Source organism: Polyodon spathula, chromosome 8 (assembly GCF_017654505.1).
Source record: "Polyodon spathula isolate WHYD16114869_AA chromosome 8, ASM1765450v1, whole genome shotgun sequence".
Lineage (NCBI taxonomy): Eukaryota > Metazoa > Chordata > Actinopteri > Acipenseriformes > Polyodontidae > Polyodon > Polyodon spathula.
The window spans coordinates 47,752,708-47,773,286 of record NC_054541.1 but is presented as its reverse complement, the minus strand read 5'-3'; the positions used below and the strand labels follow the sequence as shown (position 1 = coordinate 47,773,286).

General features: G+C 38.3%; 2 protein-coding genes across 4 annotated transcripts in view; both read left to right on the top strand.

Moving 5' to 3' along the window:
* Positions 1-2,321: 2,321 nt before the first annotated feature.
* Positions 2,322-7,762, top strand: LOC121320077 (YEATS domain-containing protein 4). 2 transcript variants are annotated; one of them, XM_041258254.1, is made up of 7 exons: positions 2,322-2,584; positions 2,914-3,033; positions 4,485-4,551; positions 4,773-4,867; positions 5,841-5,930; positions 6,024-6,111; positions 6,442-7,762. In XM_041258254.1, exons 1-7 carry the CDS (start codon positions 2,522-2,524, stop codon positions 6,609-6,611), a joined length of 693 nt encoding a protein of 230 aa, XP_041114188.1. In that variant the 5' UTR covers positions 2,322-2,521; the 3' UTR covers positions 6,612-7,762. The 2 variants fall into 2 exon arrangements, with proteins under 2 accessions (XP_041114188.1, XP_041114189.1); XM_041258255.1 differs by having other exon boundaries at positions 2,323-2,572; positions 6,442-7,757.
* A 3,020-nt stretch (positions 7,763-10,782) lies between these two features.
* LOC121320076 (fibroblast growth factor receptor substrate 2-like) overlaps positions 10,783-20,579 on the top strand; it is a 30,466-nt gene continuing 20,669 nt past the window's right edge. Inside the window, exon 1 of one of the 2 annotated variants that reach the window (XM_041258251.1) lies at positions 10,783-10,978. The gene's annotated coding sequence lies outside the window, so the exon portion shown is untranslated. Of the gene's footprint in view, positions 11,227-20,579 lie in introns of both variants that reach the window. The other variant, XM_041258250.1, reaches the window with a different exon arrangement.

Here is a 20,579-nt window from a genome sequence, read left to right as displayed (position 1 = left end):
GGAGATTGTGTTTAACTAACTTGCTTGATTTTTTTGAGGATGCAACATCAATAATGGATAATTGCAAAGCATATGACATGGTTTATTTAGATTTCTAGAAAGCTTTTGATAAAGTCCCACATAAAAGATTAATGCTCAAACTGAACACAGGAGGGATTCAAGGAAATACATGTACATGGATTAGGGAGTGGTTAACATGTAGAAAACAGAAAGTACTGATTAGAGGAAAAACCTCAGAATGGAGTGAGGTAACGAGTGGAGTACCACAGGGATCAGTATTAGGTCCTGTGCTATTCCTAATCTACATTAATGATTTAATTCTGGTATAGTAAACAAACTTTCTAAATTTGCAGATGACACAAAAATAGCAGTGGCAAATGCTGTTGCAGCAGCAAAGGTCATTCAAAATTATCTAGACAAGGTTCAGAACTGGGCAGACACATGGCAAATGACATTTAACAGAGGAAAGTAAGGTTCTGCACGCAGGCAATAAAAATGTGCATTATAAATATCATATGGGAGATACTGAAATTAAAGAAGGACTCTTTGAAAAAGACCTAGGAGTTTTTGTTGACTCAGAAATGTCTTCATCTAGACACTGTGGGGAAGCTATAAAAAAAGGCCAACAAGATGCTCGGATACATTGTGAAAAGTGCTGAATTTAAATCAAGGGAAGTAATGTTAAAACTACAATGCGTTAGTAAGACCACATCTTGAATATTGTGTTCAGTTCTGGTCACCTCAGTACAAAAAGGATATTGCTGCTCTAGAAAGAGTGTAAAGAAGAGCGACCAGAATTATTCTGGGTTTAAAATACATGTCATATGCAGACAGGCTAAAAGAATTGAATCTAACCTAGTCTTGAACAAAGAAAACTATGCGGCAACCTAATTCAAGCATTCAAAATTCTAAAAGATATTGACAATGTCGACCCAAGGGACTTTTTCGACTTGAAAAAATAAACAAGGACCAGGGGTCACAAATGGAGATTAGACAAAGGGGCACTCAGAACAGAAAATAGGAGGCACTTTTTTACTCAGAGAATCATCTGGAATCAACTCCTCAGTGATGTTGTTGAAGCTGACACCCTGGGATGCTTCAAGAAACTGCTTGATGAGATTCTGGGATCAATAAGCTACTAACAACCAACGAGCAAGATGGGCTGAACGGCCTCCTCTCATTTGTAAGCCCTCTTATGTTCTTAAATTAATTGTGTTGATTACAAAAGTAATTTTAATTATTTATTTCACGGTTGCCATTTCATTTATACAATGTTATAAATTCACACAATCAGAGCGTGTTAGTGTTTGTACAACACTGTGTGTGTTTTTATATTTGGAGTGTGCTAAACAGTAGGCCTAATTGCATTCTATAAAAAAATTAAAACGACCCAATAAATCTGTAAATCGGAAAAACAACAGCTGGCTGTGCAGGACGAAAAAGCAAAAAAAAAAAAAAAAAAAAAAACAAAACAAAGAAAGGTAGGGTACATTTAACTCACGCACTCAAATTTAGAAAATGCTGCCAATTATTTATTTATTTATTGTCGTTAATCTTTAATATATCATTGAATAACAATAAAGTGAGGAAATATAAAAATGATTAATGTATTTATGAAATATAGGTGAAAACGTTACTAAGTATACCATTCAGTTCAGGGCTCTGAGCGACTGATGTAGTAGCCAGTAGAGGCCTAGAGGGTGAATAACTTAACACTTAACTCGCACACTTAAAAATACAAACCTCTACCACATTTCTCATCCTTGATCTTTATTATTATTATTTTAAAGAAAAAAATGCGAGAAAAAAAATCTTAAGCTATTTACAAAAATATAGTGAAACAAAATACAGTTGTGTAATACATACAACTACGGATCTTGTTGTTTTTTGTTATTCTTTGTCGAAAAACAGGAAAACTTCAATCCGCGACCACACGAAGTAATGTTTTCACCTATATTTCATCAATAATATAATAATCACATAATTGTTCTTAAAATGGCATATTAAAGCTTAACGACAAAAGGAAATGTCAGCATTGTCTATTTTTGAGTGTTTAAGTGTTGTACATGTCAGTGGGTCATATAATATATATATCATATTATATATATATATATATATATATATATATATTTATAATTTTTTTTTTTTTTTTTTTTTTATTTTATAACCCTTTTATAGTCAACAACCGTTGAAGAAAGCAATGCACGACTTTTTAACACAACGCATTCGATACCAAAGCGTTTAACGCAACTCCAGGCAAAACGGAACTTGGTAGTGGCCGTGTCAGCGGAGCGTTGTCTTGTTGCACAATGCGCTCCGGGTGTTTCCGAGCAGGACACCGTGGCGCCTCTGCCGCAGATTGAATGGATGCGGATTCGCTTCTAGCTGGAGGCGGGAAGTGTGCTTTTTGGGGGGGTTACATGGAAGAAGTTTTGTAAATTGTGGATCTAATCAAAAGAGCTGGAATAGGTGACAACGATTGGACGATTCCTTTACAAACGAGCGTCTCTTTTACAATACTATGTTGAAGAAGATGGCTGAATTTGGACCTGATTCCGGAGGGAGAGTAAAGGTACCGCGGCAGGTTGTTGTGTTTTTGTGTTTTGACCGCAGTACAGGGTGTTATTTAAACAGTATTAACACCGTTTTAGTATGTGTCTCTGCCAGTATTTTCATTACTTGGTTCAGCTTGCAGTGGCATTAGTGCTATAACGTCTTTTATACTGTTCCTATCTACACTGTTGTTATTGTATGATTGGACCGACTAGGATAACAAAACAGTTACTTGTCGCTTGGATCGACACTGTTATATTATTCTAGTAATATATTTATTTTTGTCATTACTGTTTATTAGCGGTAACGGAGACGTATTACGAATTACGTTTCCTTAACATGTGGATGTGTTTGTTTCAGGGAGTTACAATCGTGAAACCGATAGTGTACGGAAACGTTGCTCGATATTTTGGAAAGAAGAGAGAAGAGGATGGGCACACTCACCAGTGGACGGTGTACGTGAAGCCCTACAGGAATGAGGTAGGCATGTACACTAGGAAACAAGGCTGGATAAGGAGACAAGAATCGCTGTGCGTTGGAGGTGTAGAGGGCTCATGCAATAGACCTCACCATGGCAAGGGTACTCGGGCCAGGATTAAGGTGCATTGTCAGGGACCAGTGCCCACCTGCATTCACAGTGTCTGACAGTGATGCTGCCAATAACCAGGGATGACAATCCGACTCCCATTGCAGAGCAGTTTGATCTATTCCTGTCTTTACTGGGAGTTTAATAATAAGACTCGCATGAGCTTGTTGCCTTTACACCTGGGCTAACGGGGCTCATTTTAAAACCTGAAATGGGGGGTGGGGACTGCTATGCAATAGGAGTCTTATTTCCAACCCTACTGTTGGAAAACATGGATTGAGAATTGATTAGCAGTTTGCTACGCGTGTGGACTGGCAGAGCTATACTGGTGTTTTTTTCTGAAGAGAGACTAATATTGCAGATAGCAGACTGTTTGGTTCAAATTGCATGTACTGCTTACAATTGATAGAGACGTTGCGTTTCTTGCCCAGCATTGACTGCAAGCTAAAAAGATAACAATGCTGTGGACCAGAAGGGGCCAGGCTCTAAGACTTTGGAATGCAAAGCATAAAGGGGCTAAAAGGCTCCCAGGGACTGGCGTTGGACCCAGAGGTTCTCAGAGAGATCGAAAGAGATAATGCCACTGGGATCAAAGGGGCAGATTTATGGACCTTTTTTCTCCAGGAGTGTGAAGAATGCACTGAGTTCAGAGGTTGTCACACTAGACTACACACACACACACACACACACATTAACACTCACACAATAAATTAAATTACCTTGACCATTGGTTAAGTGTCAGAGAAAGGGGAGGTGGACCATCTATACAGAAGGGTATTTAATGTCATGCAAACATTGTAATGTTGAGTATTCTGTCTGTCCTGTACCTGGGACCAGACTCCCTGCATATTTCAATAAACCTGGCAACTGATTGAAGAAAAGGACTCTGTGCATTTTCTTGAATCTACTTACTCATCATCATTTTTTGTAAGTTACTTCACCTACCGATAAGGCTGGAATCACATGTTGTCCTTGCAGTATAAAAACAGGATGTGCTTTGAATATTTGTTACGTTTTATATAGTAATATATGGAAAGGTAAGTGATGCAAACGTTGTCAGTCCTTCAAGGGTTGCACATTAGGAAGGCTGTCGGCATGTAAGCCTTCATTTCAGTTCCAGCAGCGCTTCACTGTTAGAAGCAGCTGGTTTAATAAGGGAGGCGTTCAAGTGGAGAGAAGAGTATACATATATAGTGGACTGCGTGAAAGTAAGGAATTTATACAACATCTTGAAACTAAAAGTGATTAATTAAATCTAGTACTGTAATGTTTTTCACCAGGAGTTTTGTGTTTACCATAAACGACCCATAATTAATTAAAGTCACACCATTTCTTGTAATTGCAGGACATGTCTGCATATGTAAAGAAGATTCAGTTCAAATTGCATGAAAGTTATGGCAACCCATTAAGAGGTAAGGTTTAAATCAGTATCTTTTTTTTTTTTAATATCTCTATGGGGGACTATGGAAATGTCAGTCCGCCCCCCACCCCCCTTTCAGCTTTTTTTTTTTTTTTTTTTTTTTAGTTATTTTCTTAATATTTGATACACATCTGTATTCCATGTTTTTCTCACTTAAGCTTTTTCAATTCAGAATTGTTTTAATGTGCTGGATCAACCCAATTATTTTTCCAGTTGTCACAAAGCCACCCTACGAAATTACAGAAACTGGTTGGGGTGAATTTGAAATTATCATCAAGATATTCTTCATCGATCCCAACGAGAGACCCGTAAGTATGAGAGCTTTGATCCTGTAGTTTCCTTTCTTTAATCCCAGCAGGATGATCTTTCTTGAAAGAACCACCCAGGACACACTTGACCGACATGCTTTGCAAAACATGTTTGAAAGATGTTACAAAGAGCAATGACATACAATGTTGAAATGAATGCACAGTGTAGTCACGAGTGCACCACGTCCTGCACGTTCTGCAAACCTCTCTGTTTGGGACCCTTGCTGACAAACTGATTCTGTTTGCGTCATGGGAATTTTTCACTGTCCAGTATTGAGTATTGATGCTAGTTTTCCCAAGACAAAGTCTGTCGTCTTCCAATTAAAACCTCATTGTCACAGACGTTGTCGTTTTATAAAAATGCAACATGGGGAGTTGAAATAAACAAACAAAATCTGCAGGACAATTTAAAAAAAAAAAAAAAAAAAAAAAAAAAAAATAAAATAAAAATAAGTCATGGCTTTTTCAGTCTTGCACCACTTTGGACTGCTAGTTTTAGTTTTTATACGCAAACTTTATTAAGTGCTTTGTTTAATGTGAGTACTTGTCACTTTTTACATTTGTAGTTTGTTTAAAAGTATTTATTAAAAGAACAGTTACAGTAGCCAAGGAGTAGTATACCTGAAAGTAAAATGTTTGCTATAAAAAGTGTTTCTTTCCAAACTGCATGTTTGAGACCTCTCTGCAACTGGAGGACTGACTGGTTGGAGTTTTCTAATTCTCTTGTTGGCTACAATCACTGTAATGTAGTATTCAGATAATTGTCATATTTCACCACAAGGTGGTACCAAGCACAAAAAAGTTCCATATATTTTAATCACGATCAATAGTTAAGAACTATGAGCACGTGTTTAAAAATAACTTGGTATAATCGGAACGTCTTGGGAGGTAGTTTTGGTAGAAGTGAACATTCTGTAGTGTGTAGGATAATTCTGCTGACATTTACTAAAGCTGATCCACACCTTTTCCACAGGTCACCCTCTATCACTTGCTGAAGCTTTTCCAGTCAGACTCCAGCGCCATGCCGAAAAAGACAGTGGTCTCTGAGTTCTACGATGAAATGGTAAGACGGACGGCTCTTTCCCTGCTTAATTCCTCTGAGCCTCTGCCTATAGATTCAGTTGTTCGGAATTCATTGTATTTGTTCTGCTTTCAGATTTTTCAGGACCCCACAGCAATGATGCAGCAGCTGCTGACAACATCAAGGCAGTTAACGCTGGGAGCCTACAAACACGAAACTGAATGTAAGCTGAACAGAAAAGGAGGCATCCGTGTCGGTAGAGTCAGTATCAGGCCAAGTCATGATATATTTGGTCTTTTACTTCTGAAGACCTGGACTGAAATCCCGCTCTGAACACAAGTGAAATAAGTCGGTGATTGAGCCCATAGTGTGCATTGGTGCACATCACAGAACCCTGGAGTGAATGGAAGGGGGGCTGCTCCCCCTACTAAAAAAACAATGCTATACTTCAATAACAGAATTTGTGAAAAAATAGGATTGTAGGTCATACGTGTCCTGTTGCTGATCGCCGCACTTCTTGGATAAATGCAGGTTTTGTCATTTTATGTTTCAGTTGCAGAGCTGGAAATGAGGACGAGAGAAAAATTGGAATCGGCCAAAAAGAAGAGCAGCTTTGAGATAACAGAGCTGAAGGAGAGGTTAAAAGCCAGCCGTGAGAACATCAACTATCTGAAGAGCGAAATCAGAAAGCTGGAGGAAGAAGACCAGGTCAGGGATGCCTGAATGGATTCTTTATCCAGCAACACGAAGGCAGTCCTGAACACTGGCCCTTGTTATATAACAAGCCCTGCTTCCTTGTGCTGCCATTGCTGCTTGTAGTTTCTAGTACTGCATTAGATGTATTAAATGAATCCAAAGCTCAAGTCTGAAAATATGTGTTTGTGTGGGTAAAGACCGACACAATCAGGACAGAGACATAGGACTCCTTGAGTTGTCTCCATCTGAGATGGTAATGTGCAGGAATTGTGCAATTCCTGGAATGATGAATCAGCCAGATGAACAGCAGTTGTTCTCCAGGGTTTGGGGAATACTGAATTATAATTAATTTTAATGCAACACTGTTACAGCAGTTTTTTTTCTTTTCATTTTAATGTACCTTGTTTGGTGTGTATGTACTATTAGGGGGAGGTTCTGTAGCAATTTCCAGCACAGACGCTGAAGAGTTCCCATGTCTACTTGTGGAATACACAGTGGTTTACCTGTCTCCGGGCTGTCTGGGGAAGCCCACAGTGAAACCAGCCTCTGAACTGGCTTTTGCAACAGAAACAGCACATAAATATCCAACAAACAAGTTTTTTGTAACATATGACTGGCTGCTGAGAGGCTGTTGTTTGAATCAGCTTCTTGCAGACACCATGTGTAAGTAATAAGTAGTTAGATGGATCAATTTTTTCTAAGTGTACTACAAAAGAACACCTTGCTGGTATGTGTACCATACGTGTCAATATTGCAGCTTTACAAAAAAAAAAAATGCTGATGGATCTTGCTTCAAAACATGTTTAATGTTTGTTGAATAAAAAAAAAAAAAAAGTTTTGATTCCTTACACCATACATACAGGGGCTGGACAAAACTGGAATCTGCCTTTCTTGTTCAAATTATTATTATTATTATTCTTTTTAGATAGCGTTATCCCTAGATATGGTAACAGGTATGGGCAAAGCTGGTTTTATAGGTGAACACAATTTAAAAATCAAATGCTTCTCTTTGATTATCACCCAGGAAGCTCTGTGTTTTGTGTTGGGCTTACTGCCTTGAATTAACTATGACATGCAGGTAAATGTGTGATATTCGCCAGACCAGAGGCTACATCTGACCACAAGAGGGTGCTACAATAGGGAACGTTGCATTTACAGCCTTAGTTTAACACTTGAGCGTATAAAATATCAACTCTAATAAATAAAGCAACCATGCAGTTGTGCTTGGTCTCATTGCTGTGTAGTAAAGCCATGAGCAAATGATTGGCACCCAAGCCGAATTCTATACAGTGTGGTTACCTAAAAACTACTGTAAATCTTCAAATACTTCTAACTGCTGCTGGAGTAGAACATGGACAGGAACAAATCGTTTTATATTGCGCTTTATTAAGATTCCATAAATTATGTTCCAGATTCAATGCTGCCGTTGTTCCTCATGCTAGAGCCTGATAATGGTTTTGATAGACATCCATCGCAATGGTATTTTTAAGGATCACCTAATCCTGGACACAGACCAGGGAAGCATCAATACATTCATAATGTCTAACAGCGGAATCTTGAGTCAGGAGGACCCTGTTAGTGGAATCTGAACGGTACCCTTCTCTCAGCAGCTCCATGCAGTGTAGTGTTTGTTGTGCGAGGGAAGCGTCACTTTCACTGAGGCGAGATTGCTTACTGTGATATCATGAGGGAGCAGCTATGAGTAATGACTGCCGAATGCCATTGTAATGTGCTGACCTGTGTGATGTGCTGGGGTTTTGTTTTTCCTACCTGTACGAGCAACATTTTTAAAACCCAGCGTGCACAGCAAGGGCATACCTCCTGTGCCAATGCATCAAAGAATACAGTGTAGCGCCGTCAAAAAAATCACTATACTGGGACTATACTTCTTTTTGTTGCGCTGAGAACCTTTTTTTTTTTTTTAACCGTTTCATGCATTAAATCTTGAAAATAGCTGAAATAAAAGTAGTAGTAGTTTTGGACACAAATAAACAAATTAATATATTTTTCATTGATTTTTGTTTCAATTTTTTCTATTGCTTTATATGGGGTAATAATTCCATCCTCATTTGGCTTCATCATGCATTTGCGTCTTCTATATGTCCCCACAGTAAAATGAACATAACATTTACGAACGAGAGGCCATTCCACTGATCTGAGCTCGTCCACTTCCAGCTGATTGATCTCAGAACTTTGTTCTAATTGACTCTCAAAAACAAGGAGGCCACACCCAAACATGCCAAAAACGGGTTTACATTCTATAGGCCCTTAAGGTGAAAACCTCGAGAAAATGTGATCATCTGTCTGTCTCTAATGAAGATTTACATTCTGGATTTCATTCACCCGGACATGTTTTATTTTAAACAGTTTTTTTTTGTTTGTTTTTTTCCTTTTGAAAATGGATGAAAGGTTGTTGTACAATTTATTTTTGCTTGTGCTTTCCGTTTTAAAATCTTAAATTAATTTAATAAATCTCCCTTCCCATGTGTTGTAATATATAAGCCTGCCACGTCTCATATTTTCATGGAAAAACACTACAGCGAGAATAGAAATAAAAGCCTTATTGCATAGCAGAGTAGCCACAGCGTACGGGTAACAGCGCAGGTGTGCCTTATTGAACTCATAGTAAAACCAGGAATCATTCAACCTGTTATGCAATGGGAATCTTATTTCCAGCCCTGCACAGCCTGGCTGGGCACGGTGTTTCTTACTAGCACAGCGCAATAAAATAATTGGAATTCAAATGTATGTACACTGTCGAAAAGCTGTCTGGTACGGCAGGGCTAGTGAATTAAAAGTTAAGCAGGCTTTGTATTATTGTGAATATCTTTACATTTCTATGGGAGATCAAGACAGTATACAATGGGGCATTCCACACTACTTTGCTGCAATACCTACTTGCTACCGCACAGCTGGCGCTATTGTAATTAACCTGCTGCTTTGGTTTGCCAAGTGATGGACCTGAATGAAAGTAACTTAAAAAAAGTATTGTTTACGTTTTATTACAGTGAATGGCAGTCAGGTTTATTTTTGCCTGATTGCTTGATAACCATCTGGATTTGGGGAAAAGTTATCAAAACGAATATGTTACTTATTAGCAACACTGGTATCTCCGTCCTGCCCTAGACACCGACTCTTCATCTGCACGTTTACCATCGCTTCAATGGTCACATTTCACTGGAAAAGCTGAAAGACGCTTTGTGTGACTCGTATTAAATTATCGAGCTATTCTGTAGATGGGTCTACAAAAGGTATCTAGCATTGCAAGCTTATCACATTGGTATCACAATATCATTTTTTAAAAGGAACGCCTATGCAGGGTTCTGTTGTACTTTGATGTGTTCATGATTGAAGATGCAATAATAATAATAATAATAATAATAATAATAATAATAATAATAATAATAATAATAATATTAAGCAATGTCATAACCTGTTATTTTTATTATTTTTTGCCATGTAGCAACTTTTGCACGACTTTGCTTGGAAAACAAAAAGGATTGACGTGTTAATTTGTTATAATGTGTTTTTAAATGTTTGTTTGTTTGTTTGTTTAGGTTCTGTTTGTGAACAAAATATAATATGTGGCTTGTTGCCCCAGGGCAACGAACCCAGTGCAGGGTTAGAATACCAAACAGGTGCTAACTGAGCCCCCAATAACATACATCAACTGTTACCAGGCGCTCAAAAACAGCACTTACACATTGCTCTATGTGCAGCACTCATTTTAAATAGGTTATACTCAAGGCTTACGTGTTTCCCGTGAAATGTAATGAGTAAAAAGAAGTAAAAAATGGTTCCCTTTGTAATTTTGTTTGTTTCCCGGGCAATGAAAAGGCTTTAAGATGTCACGAATGATTTATAACCTCACCCTGATGTATCTAATTGTTGGTGCATTTGTGACAAAGGGGAAATAGCTGGGGCAACTAACCAGCTGTAGAAGAAGACTACAGTAAAAGAAGACGACTTCATCACATTTGAAAACACATATTTTGGGAAGTGTCTCAAGATTTATTGATCGATTTTAATAAAATAAAACCAGGTCTAAAAAAATAAATAACCTTATAGCATTGCATTGATCTCCTGTTTTAAACTGCTCAACTTTCATTATTCGAAAAGCAGCTTCACTGCTGCATGTCTGATATGTGCACTGGCACTGCAGTTTTCAAGGAACGCGTTAGTAGTAAAGCTGCGACCCGGATGCAGTCTCGGGCTGGGAGTTACTCTTGAACGAGGCCCTATGCTGTCGGCGCTGGAGTCGCTGTGCAGTCGAGCAGTTTACAGCAAGGCTGGGCGCCCCGACACCACTGCGTCCCCCACCCCCTTAGCTGTTTACACAGATTCCTCTGGATATCACACCAGCCTACACGGACAGAGAAGCACACGAGAGACCGGTGAGCGCCCCCAAAAAGCTCCGCTTCTTCTTATTGTTTTCTACAGCGAGAAAGGGTCCGTTTTTCGGAGCTTGTTTTTTGGCGCTCAGACAGAGTGACCGAGGAAAGCGGAGACAGTTGGATTTGTCTGGTGCGGTGGTGGAGAAAGGGATTTAATCACTGGCTTAGCAAACGCAGAGGAACTGGGCCGTCCTTTTTCTGAGGAATTCCGCGATTCTTTCTACGGGTTTGAGCCACTTTTTTTCTCGGTAAGTTTACAGTACCTTTGTTGTTTTGGAAATGAATCCCTCCACATCGGCCGATGAGATAATGGGTTAGGTTGTTTTACACACTCGCAGACAGGACCGTGACAGATTTGCGGCTCGCAGTGTTTGTTATTGACGGTAAAAATGCACTCGCTTTTTTGGTTCTCTTTTTGAACTTTTTAAAAACATTTCTGCGACCTTTTCGGAATGTGTTTACGCGGAGTTAAGATAACCACTGCACAATTACATCTTCCGACTCCTTTGGAAGGCTTTGTTTATATTCACTTCAAATTTGTTTACGGTGTTTTTTGAATAGTTATTTTGGTAATCATTTGTGTGTGTGTATGTGTGTGTGTATATATATATGTATATATATATATATATATATATATATATATATATATATATATATATATATATATATAAAATAAAACCTCATTCGCTCTGGATTTGACATCATTGTTCATTCAAACTAATGCGGTTTGTGTTAGGCCAATTCTAGAATACAGCAGGGCAAATATTTAGAAATACAAACTTAAATGAAATGTGTGTGGAGGCGTTCGGGTTTTTGAGAGGTGTTGTATTTCTAAGCGAATGGGCACAGTGAAACAGTCACTGTGATTGAATACTATGGCTGTTGTCAGACCCCCTGGGCAGGGAACCACTGAATTGGTTATTCTTTGAAATTACATTCTGCCATTAACATGTGTGGCTAATGCGGGGCTCGTTAAACTAAATTGGAATAGCTATTTTTTTTTTTTTAAATCTAATCACTTTATCTCCTAAGGGTGTAACTGGCAGGGAATGCTTTTACCATTATTGTCGTAAAAAAAAAAAACAAAAAAAAAAACGGTTTTACTTCATTTTTGAAGTCTGTTTTTAAGTTTTTGAAGACAGATAAATGATTATATGTGTATCCTGTGTCGCGTTGTTGTTTGGACGGGCTGAATTAATTTTTCTTTTTTTGGCCAGCGTGAGGGTTTTCTTCTATAAATCTTTACACTAAACATAACAATGGCGTTTATAAACTGGACGTGTCGGTCATAAAGTGTTTTAACACATCATAATGTTAATAATAAAATATGATTTCCTTAAGCATATGCGACTCCAGGATAGTAAAACATATGACGCAAACAATGTAATTTATTTCAGCGAGATTTCCTGATTGGTTTGTAGCCCCACTAGTATTGTCCAGTATAACAAAGCAGCTAATTTTGCAGTACTGACGTCAAGTTAACGTTCTCTGCCCGCAGGGTAACACAGTGGGTGACCTCTGCCAGTGACCTGGACTCCGAGAATTCCTTGCATTTTAAATCAATCTCGCTTCTAAAACAAAGAGTTGGTATGCAAATGTACTGATTTTTAAAGAAGACGAATTGCAAAAAGCCACACCATAAGTGTCATCAACAGTTGCAAGCAAGTTTTTTTTTCTCCTTAAAGGGTTAATATCTCGTTAATTTATTTATATATTGCTGTTTTAATGGCGCTTCATTGGGGGATTTAGTTTCTGTCCTCTTGGACACCCACGTTTAGAGCATAGTCATGGAAACATTCAAGACCCACAGTTATGTGGTTGATTTGACCAGTCTAAGAGAAATGGGTAAAGTTAAATTTACATGGAGAGTCAGACAGACAGGGAAACGCATAATTTCATCCCACCAGTTCATAATTGGTACCTATGTAAATGGCACTTGAGCCCTGTCAGTCCAAACACTGAAAGCTGCTTTCACTGGAGTCTGTTTTTTTTCTTTGCAGTATCTGTTTATGTTGGACTCATGGACACCATTTCTTAAACCACAGTGTAGTTATGATATAGATTCTAAACTTTCTTAAAATAAAAAAACAAAATAATTTAGTCTGAAAAGAGTTTCTGTCTGGCCCAAGCACATGTTGATGAGCTTTATAAAGCACTAAGGGAGGTGCTGAACTTTGTCTGGTTCTTTACAGGTAGGACACATGACCTACTACACCAGCAATTGTGCCATCATTTAAGGGCTGTAGTAAAAACCAGAGACGCAATTCACAATCAAAGTGATTCATAGGCTCTGTAAGCTGGTAGTCTTAGTCGTCTTGTTGTTTCCCAAACCAATGCAATAAAGAAAGGTCTTTTCAGTTATGAAAATCTCGATAGTGTAAGTGACTCTGATTGCTATCCAGTGCCCATAGGCTTATTAAAAACCTTATTTCATACACATTGGTGGAATGTTTACAAAACCAAGTAATGCATGTATATTTCTATACATTATCCAGATTAATGGCAGACACTCGGACGTAAAATTTTGATGTAAAAAATGCCTCGATTTAGTTTAATGCGGTTGTCTGACTGATGCAGTGTTCCCATCAGTCCAACATTGATATTTATAAAAGGGTTCAATCACAACAAAAAGTATATCCTCTATATATGTCTGACTCGAGATGTTTGAAAAGCCAAACCTGGTAATCGGGTTACTCAATCTCAGGAAATAATTGATTCTTTTTATTATGAGATAGTAATGTGCAATTATTGCTATAAGTACAGTAAGTGTCACTGTAAACACATTTTGGAAAAGTTTATAATTTAAATACGTTTTAATATTTAAAGTAAAAGAAACAATTCTGTTCAATTTATTTTTTTATTTCTTTTTTTTATCTTGAGGATAAGAAAAGTATGCGTTTATCTATGTACGAAGGAGATTGTTTCAGTGTGTGTGTTTTGAACAGATTTGTCTCCTTTTATCTGTACAGTAATGTATTGACATGTTTTTTTTTAAGCTTTCTATCTTGTTCTCAAGCATCAAGTAAAGGGTTACTTGTCGCACAAAAAATAGCCTTAAATTGAACACTCATCGTAAGGGTGCAGTCAGGCTAATACAAATTCAGATCTGCCATCACTGGAGTGTTGGAATGCCAGTCGGTCAAAAATTTGGCTGTAAACCAGGAGCTGGAAAGAATGTAAGCTTTTATGTATTGAGAGATATTATGCCTTCCTAGCAAGGAAAGGATAAGTGAGATACTGTATAGGCTGTTTGTACTGATAATCTTTTATTGTTGGTGTAGGCTGAATGCATTACATACTGCAGCAAGTCAAGTATTGCTGGGCTGGAAATTATTATTTTTTTCCATAACCATTTGCACCTGGCAGAGTAGATATAAGCGCTAGGAAATAAATACTACATCGAATCTGATTTTTTGTTCGGTTCTGTACAGGAGCCATTGTTCTGTGTTAGTTCAGCATCACACCTCTATTGCTATATGTACAGTTATTTCTTTTTTTAAACTGTGAAATGAACCCTTAGTAAAATGCTCTGTTGGCTGTGTTCTATTTAGTTTCACATTTAAAACTTCAGAGGCAGCAGCTGAAGAAGGCGATACTGACCGCCCACAGAAAACCAAACAGTTTGTCAAGGCATGATAAACACGCTAATGTGAGTGCTGAATCATTTGTGACTCATTCGTGTTTTGATGACTCTCTTTGTAAACACACTCCCCTTGCTAGCTCTCCAGGCAAAAGGTTGCCATACTTTTCAGATAGCAGCAAGATCCGTTGGGTTACCGTGCAGGATTGCTCACTGATCTGAGACGTGGAGCTGTTTTGAAGTGTGGCATTGATTCAGAAACTGGCTCTATGTTGAAATGTAAAGCCCCATTAAATAACATGATTGTGGCACTTGCTCATTGGAGTTAGCTTATGATTTCAATAATAGACCTAAACAAGGGGAATTCTGAAACCCAGGACTGGGTGCAAGACAAGTGTCTAAACCTGTTTCTTCAGGCGTGTTGGGTGTATTGTAGTGAACTACACAGAATACATTGTGTGTTGCTAATTCTGTAAGCATAACCCAGATTATCCAAAACGCAATGTTGGAACAAAATGCGTTTCACCAGAAGTGTGTGGATAATATTTTTCTTTTTGCTAAGATCTATGGTTTAGTTCATGGAGCGTGTCACAGAATGCAGAAGAAAAAAAACAACACCCAATGCAAACACAGATTGCTGATTCCATGTAAAGGGATGGAAGGGGAGTTTTGTTGCAGGTTATGTTCGAGATGTGTAGATGTTCACCAGAGTCTGAGGTAAACTGTTCCTATGCACTGTTTTTCACGTTTATGTATGTGATGGTACTATATGATGACAACGCAGTGTTTATAGAATGAAAGTAAAGATCTAAGAACAGGTTTTGGCGGTGATGGTGGTACTTGTAGTTTTCTGCCTCCCTTTTTTAAAAATTGCTAACAGAAAGAGAATAAAATGAGATCTTGATCATGAAAACCACAATGATTAAGAACATAAAGTTTACAAACGAGAGGAGGCCATTTGGCCCATCTTGCTCGTTTGGTTGTTAGTAGCTTATTGATCCCAGAATCTCATCAAGCAGTTTCTTGAAGGATCCCAGGGTGTCGGCTTCAACAACATTACTGGGGAGATGATTCCAGACCCTCACGATTCTGTGTTAAAAAGTGCCTGCTATTTTCTGTTCTGAATGCCCCTTTGTCTAATTGAGGAGCAGGCTGGTATTTTAAAGAGCATTTACCATTTGACCCAGCCAGCGTTCCCTCTTAAGCGCATTTTTCAGTAACTGGCAACAACCTTTGCACTCAGTTTACTAACTTTCACAAGTTATCATAAATATCAACCTCAATCAAGACTCCAGCCTCTCGAGGTAAACCTATTATTTTGAGACCATTCCTACAAAGCATTAAGCATATCTGTGTCTGTCTTACAGCTGATTCTCTGATGTCTGCAAAAATGCACGTCACATTAGTGCAGAGCTCACTCGGGCACCAGCGAATCTACAGGGTGGGCAAAGCAGGCGCCTGGCGATTCTGCCTCTATAGAGAGTGCTGCTCATGAACTTTACAGTTTTTAACTCATTGTATAATTGAATACTAAAATCAGTGAAGCACAATCTTCCTGCATTATTTAGAAGTATAAATACTCCCATAAACATAAATAAAAATCACAACAACACAGCAACAGGAGTCTGATTTTGAAAAAAAAAAAAAGTTAATTTGGTAGTATTTATTAAATGTACTTATTTTAACTACCAATATTATTTATGTCCATATGCCGTATTTATTTAATACGTTGATAAAAAGTGGGAACAAATGGAATTGGCCATTTTTGAAAAACTGAATTTGGTGTTCCCAACAATGGAACAATCAGTAGCCCTAAAGATGGTTACAATTGAAGGCAGTGCAGATGCCAGTGTTTTATGCAGTAGTATAAAGCAATTTTATGCAGGCCACCAGTTAAGCATGCAGTCTGTACCTATGATAACAACTGACAGGGCTGCATAGGATCAGAGGATGATTCAAAATCATAGGCAGAGCCACAATAAATGTCTTGTTTAAATTAAGTAAATTGTAAAATTGTTGAGATACTTTTTTGGAATATTGTTTAAAAAATATATTAAAAGGGTTAATGCATGGCCGAAGGTTTCTCACTGATAATTTACCCTTTCTCAGTCAAAATGACAAGTTTCTCAGTTTCTAAAAAGCTTGGAGGGAACGCTGGACCCAGCTGACTGTATTTTCTAAACAGCTCTTGTATGTATTTTCCTGTTCAATGGTATTTCAAGCATTGACTGGGTAAGATCACTGCTAAATCAAAATAACTGTTCAGACACACAGCATAGTTTTACAGAGTCAAATTGCATGTGTTCTAAAACACTGTAGTATTTGGGAAGATTTGATACCTCATGAAAAGGCTGTAAGCTGTAGAATATTTCTTGGATGGTTTTGTTAACTATTTTGTGAAAGCTAGTCCTTTCATTCAGGACGCGAATCCCAGTATTGTGACTAGTGTACTGCTTAGAAATGGTAACTGCTTTATCTTTGATCTCAAACATAAACATTGAATGGAATGTGTGTAATCATTATGGGAAGCCTTCCAACAGAGTGCTCTGTATGTGTTTTAAGATTTTTTTTTTATTTTTTATATAGATTACTGAAAATGGGTGGAACACAAAAACACAATAAATATTGAAACTAAATTTGCCTATCCCCCCCAATCCAATTCCAGCTGTGTTCTCAATTGAGAGGCTTGGTAGAGGTTTTCGGGCCAGTCAGTTCTGTGCTGTCGGGCTGTATTCTCAGTTGAGAGGTTTTCAGGCCAGTCAGTTGTGTGCTGTCGTGCTGTGTTCTCAGTTGAGAGGTTTTCGGGCCAGTCAGTTCTGTGCTGTCGGACTGTGCTCTCAGTTGAGAGGTTTTTGGGCCAGTCAGGTCTCTGCTTTCGGGCTGTGTTCTCAGTTGAGGTTTCTGGGCCAGTCAGGTCTATGCTGTCGGGCTGTGTTCTCAGTTGAGGTTTCTGGGCCAGTCAGTTCTATGCTGTCGGGCTGTATTGGCATGTCTTGTTAAGCTGCATGCTCTGCAGTATTGAAGTAGGCGTGTGATTGCAGGTGGGGTGGGTATTGCTGTACTCTCATTCCTCCTTTCCACCTAATTTTCAGGATCCCTTGCAAATCAAGCATTTCTGTATTTGTAGTTTTTGAAACAAGTGTTCAGAATGAGTCGCGTCTGTTAGTGCAGGCAATGGGTGACTCCAGTTCCAGGTATTTAAATGAAATTTGTTGTTGTTGTTGTTATTATTATTTTTTATTATTATTATTATTATTATTATTATTATTATTATTATTATTATTATTATTATTAAAAGGCTTGTGCATGTCCTTGTGAAAATGATCCACCCTGTTGCTTTTCATATACTGTATGGAAGCCCTCTTTGGGATGAATGCTGCCTGTATTTGAGTTGGCTACTGCACCTCATTGACCTGTGGTGGTGGTCGTGTTGCTGGTGGGTTTCGGTGCCTCAGTGTATTTCACAGTGGACAAAGCACTCATAAGTATCGACTTTAAAACTAATATGTACTGGATACACTTGTGGCACAGGAGCTGACTGTCACTTTCATTCAAGTTTTGATGACTGCATGTACAGTACGTTACGGTATCATAGGTCATTTGTGTATTTCTGGGTGTGATTTAGTACTAATGAAATGAATTCATTGAGATTTTAAGCCTTGCACAAGGTAGTGCTAATTGTGGGCCGTGAAACCAGACGTGTTTAGTTTGAACTCTGCATTAACTTTGTAATATTATAAAAATATATATTATTATTCACCTATCAGTGTTTGAGTTTTCTGTGTGTCTGTCTTCTGCATTCTGAATCCTTCATCCCAGGTGCTCAAGTCTTGTGCTCCTTGTAGCCTGAGGACAGAGAAGCAGCACATTAGAGGAGCTAATGATGGGGGTGCATTCTTGAGTAACAGGTTTAATCTTTCATCTTCACCTGCAGAAGCTGTTTATTACTCTGACCTGCCATTCCTTCTTAATCCATTAAACGCTGGCTGAAATGTGCAAGCGACTGCTCTCCTGGTGGCTGCTTGTGTGTTTTAAATAACTAATCCTATATCTAGAATGGGGCACACCCACCCGGTCTTTCATAGTGCAGTTTTATTGGATAATAACGGCAGTCTTGTTGAGAGTACCTATTGTCGTTTATAGCGTAAATCAAATATAAGCGATGATATTTTCTTGCTGTAGGAGTAGAGCTTCAGGCAGCAGGTGGAATAAAGCTTGCACTATCTTGATAAGATCCAGGCTGCTGTTTCCTCCTTTGTGTGACTGTGGAATATCAGGCAGAGAAGGCCAAGTGTTTCGGCAGCAGTCTAATTGTTTTTGTTTGTTTTTGTAGTTAATTTATAAGTGTAAGTTTACAATATCAGGTCTTTATTTATTTATTCGATAAAACATGTAGTTGACAAATAAACCGTGTTGGTGCAGCAACTTGCAGCTGTGCTTATCCAGACATTCTTCAGCTGTACAATTTTTGTGTAGGAATGCATTAGCAACATGATACAGTTTTACTGCAGGTTGGTTTAGTAGTTTTGTTTTGGTTTATTTCATTAATTTGTGTTTATGCATTTAGTTAGGTAGTTCATTGTCTTGGAAAAATCTCTTGACACAGTCGGCATATCATGGATCCCAAGACCAGTTAACTCGTTTCTATGGAAGATGTATCTTAAACAGTGAAGTGTTCACAGACTTGTGTTTCTTCAGATCCGGAGAAAAAGCTGTCTCTCCTAGCATGTGTTATGTAGCATGTCTACTGAGCTGTACTAAGAAAAACAGAACTTGTAAAGCAGTATTGCTCCTCAGTTTCCATATTGTGCCATGCAAAGCACCTGCTCCTTCCCCAGCACTGTGAGCTGAGCATTCCTTCTCTTCATTATCCTCCAGGATACTCTGCTCCTCTGGCCTCTAAGACCAAGGTGACCACGCTTCTGCGTATCGTGACTACACATTCTGTTTTTGTATGTCTTTTTCTGGAAATGGCTTTCGGCTCATTTATAATCCTTGCTTTTAATCTGCATTTGTTTTTAATTTGTACAGTGTAAAGGTCTGTAGTCCTAGTAAGTGGTAAACTTACTTTCTAATCACCCTATGTGTGTGTGTGTGTGTGTGTGTCTATATATAATATATATTATTACATTACACAGTGTTTAGTACTGTTAAACTACACTGAAGGGTGTACACTGCCATCTGAATTGAAAGGAGTGTGTGAAGTAGTCCCTGAAACCATCTCCTGATACTCGAATAACAGTAAATACATTACAGAGAGCGAACTGGACAAGAGATGCCTAAAAATGCAAATGGACAGTTTTAATGCAAAACCTAAATGTATTTAAAAAAATGTAAAAAAAAAAAAAAAAAGCTAAAATGTCTATTTTTCTCATTACAAATTGCCACATAATTAGTTCAGCTGTCTGAAAACCCTTTTTAAGCAGTTGAATTTAGATGGAGCACATGACACAGACTGTGCCTTCTGTGGATTCGTAAGGCAAGCAAGTCAGCTCTTACATAATGGCGACAGTTGAGCGATTTGTTTTTCATATAAACAGTATAGATCATCCTTCCATCATGGAACAAAAATCTGGATGCATGTGAGATTTTTTTTATGGAGTTAAAAAATGCCTGTGTAAATATTCAGTTTTGAATATCGGTCATAACGCTGTAGTATGTTTTGAGTCAGAGTTTCCAAAATGCTTTTTATTTTTTTCTTTCCCTCCTCTCCCGCACTCTCGAATGCTGCTTTCTGTATCCCAGGCTGCACAGAGGTTGGGCCTCTGTCCAGTTTGTATGAAAATGGTGTGGGAGTTAAAGTAAACTCTTTACCCTGTTTGAAGTAAAACAAAAGTTGAGACGCTAGCTGAGGCTGCTTTCAAAAGACCAGCTGGCCATAATAGGAGTGCTGGGTTGCCAAGGTGACGGGGGCTGTTTTTAGAAGAATGCAGCCAAAAGGGCAAGTTGTTGGTGTGTGAGCCGAGGGAAGGAATCCGGTGTGATCATGCAGCAGCCCTCCTAATCACACTCTGAGAGAGG

Excerpts from the sequence above, each read along its gene's own strand:
- LOC121320077 (XM_041258254.1), top strand. The coding sequence starts at position 2,522 with ATGTTGAAGAAGATGGCTGAATTTGGACCTGATTCCGGAGGGAGAGTA. Across the intron at positions 2,585-2,913 it reads GAGTAAAGGTACCGCGGCAG|GGAGTTACAATCGTGAAACC; the intron begins GTTGTTGTGTTT and ends TGTTTGTTTCAG. Across the intron at positions 6,112-6,441 it reads CTACAAACACGAAACTGAAT|TTGCAGAGCTGGAAATGAGG; the intron begins GTAAGCTGAACA and ends TTTATGTTTCAG.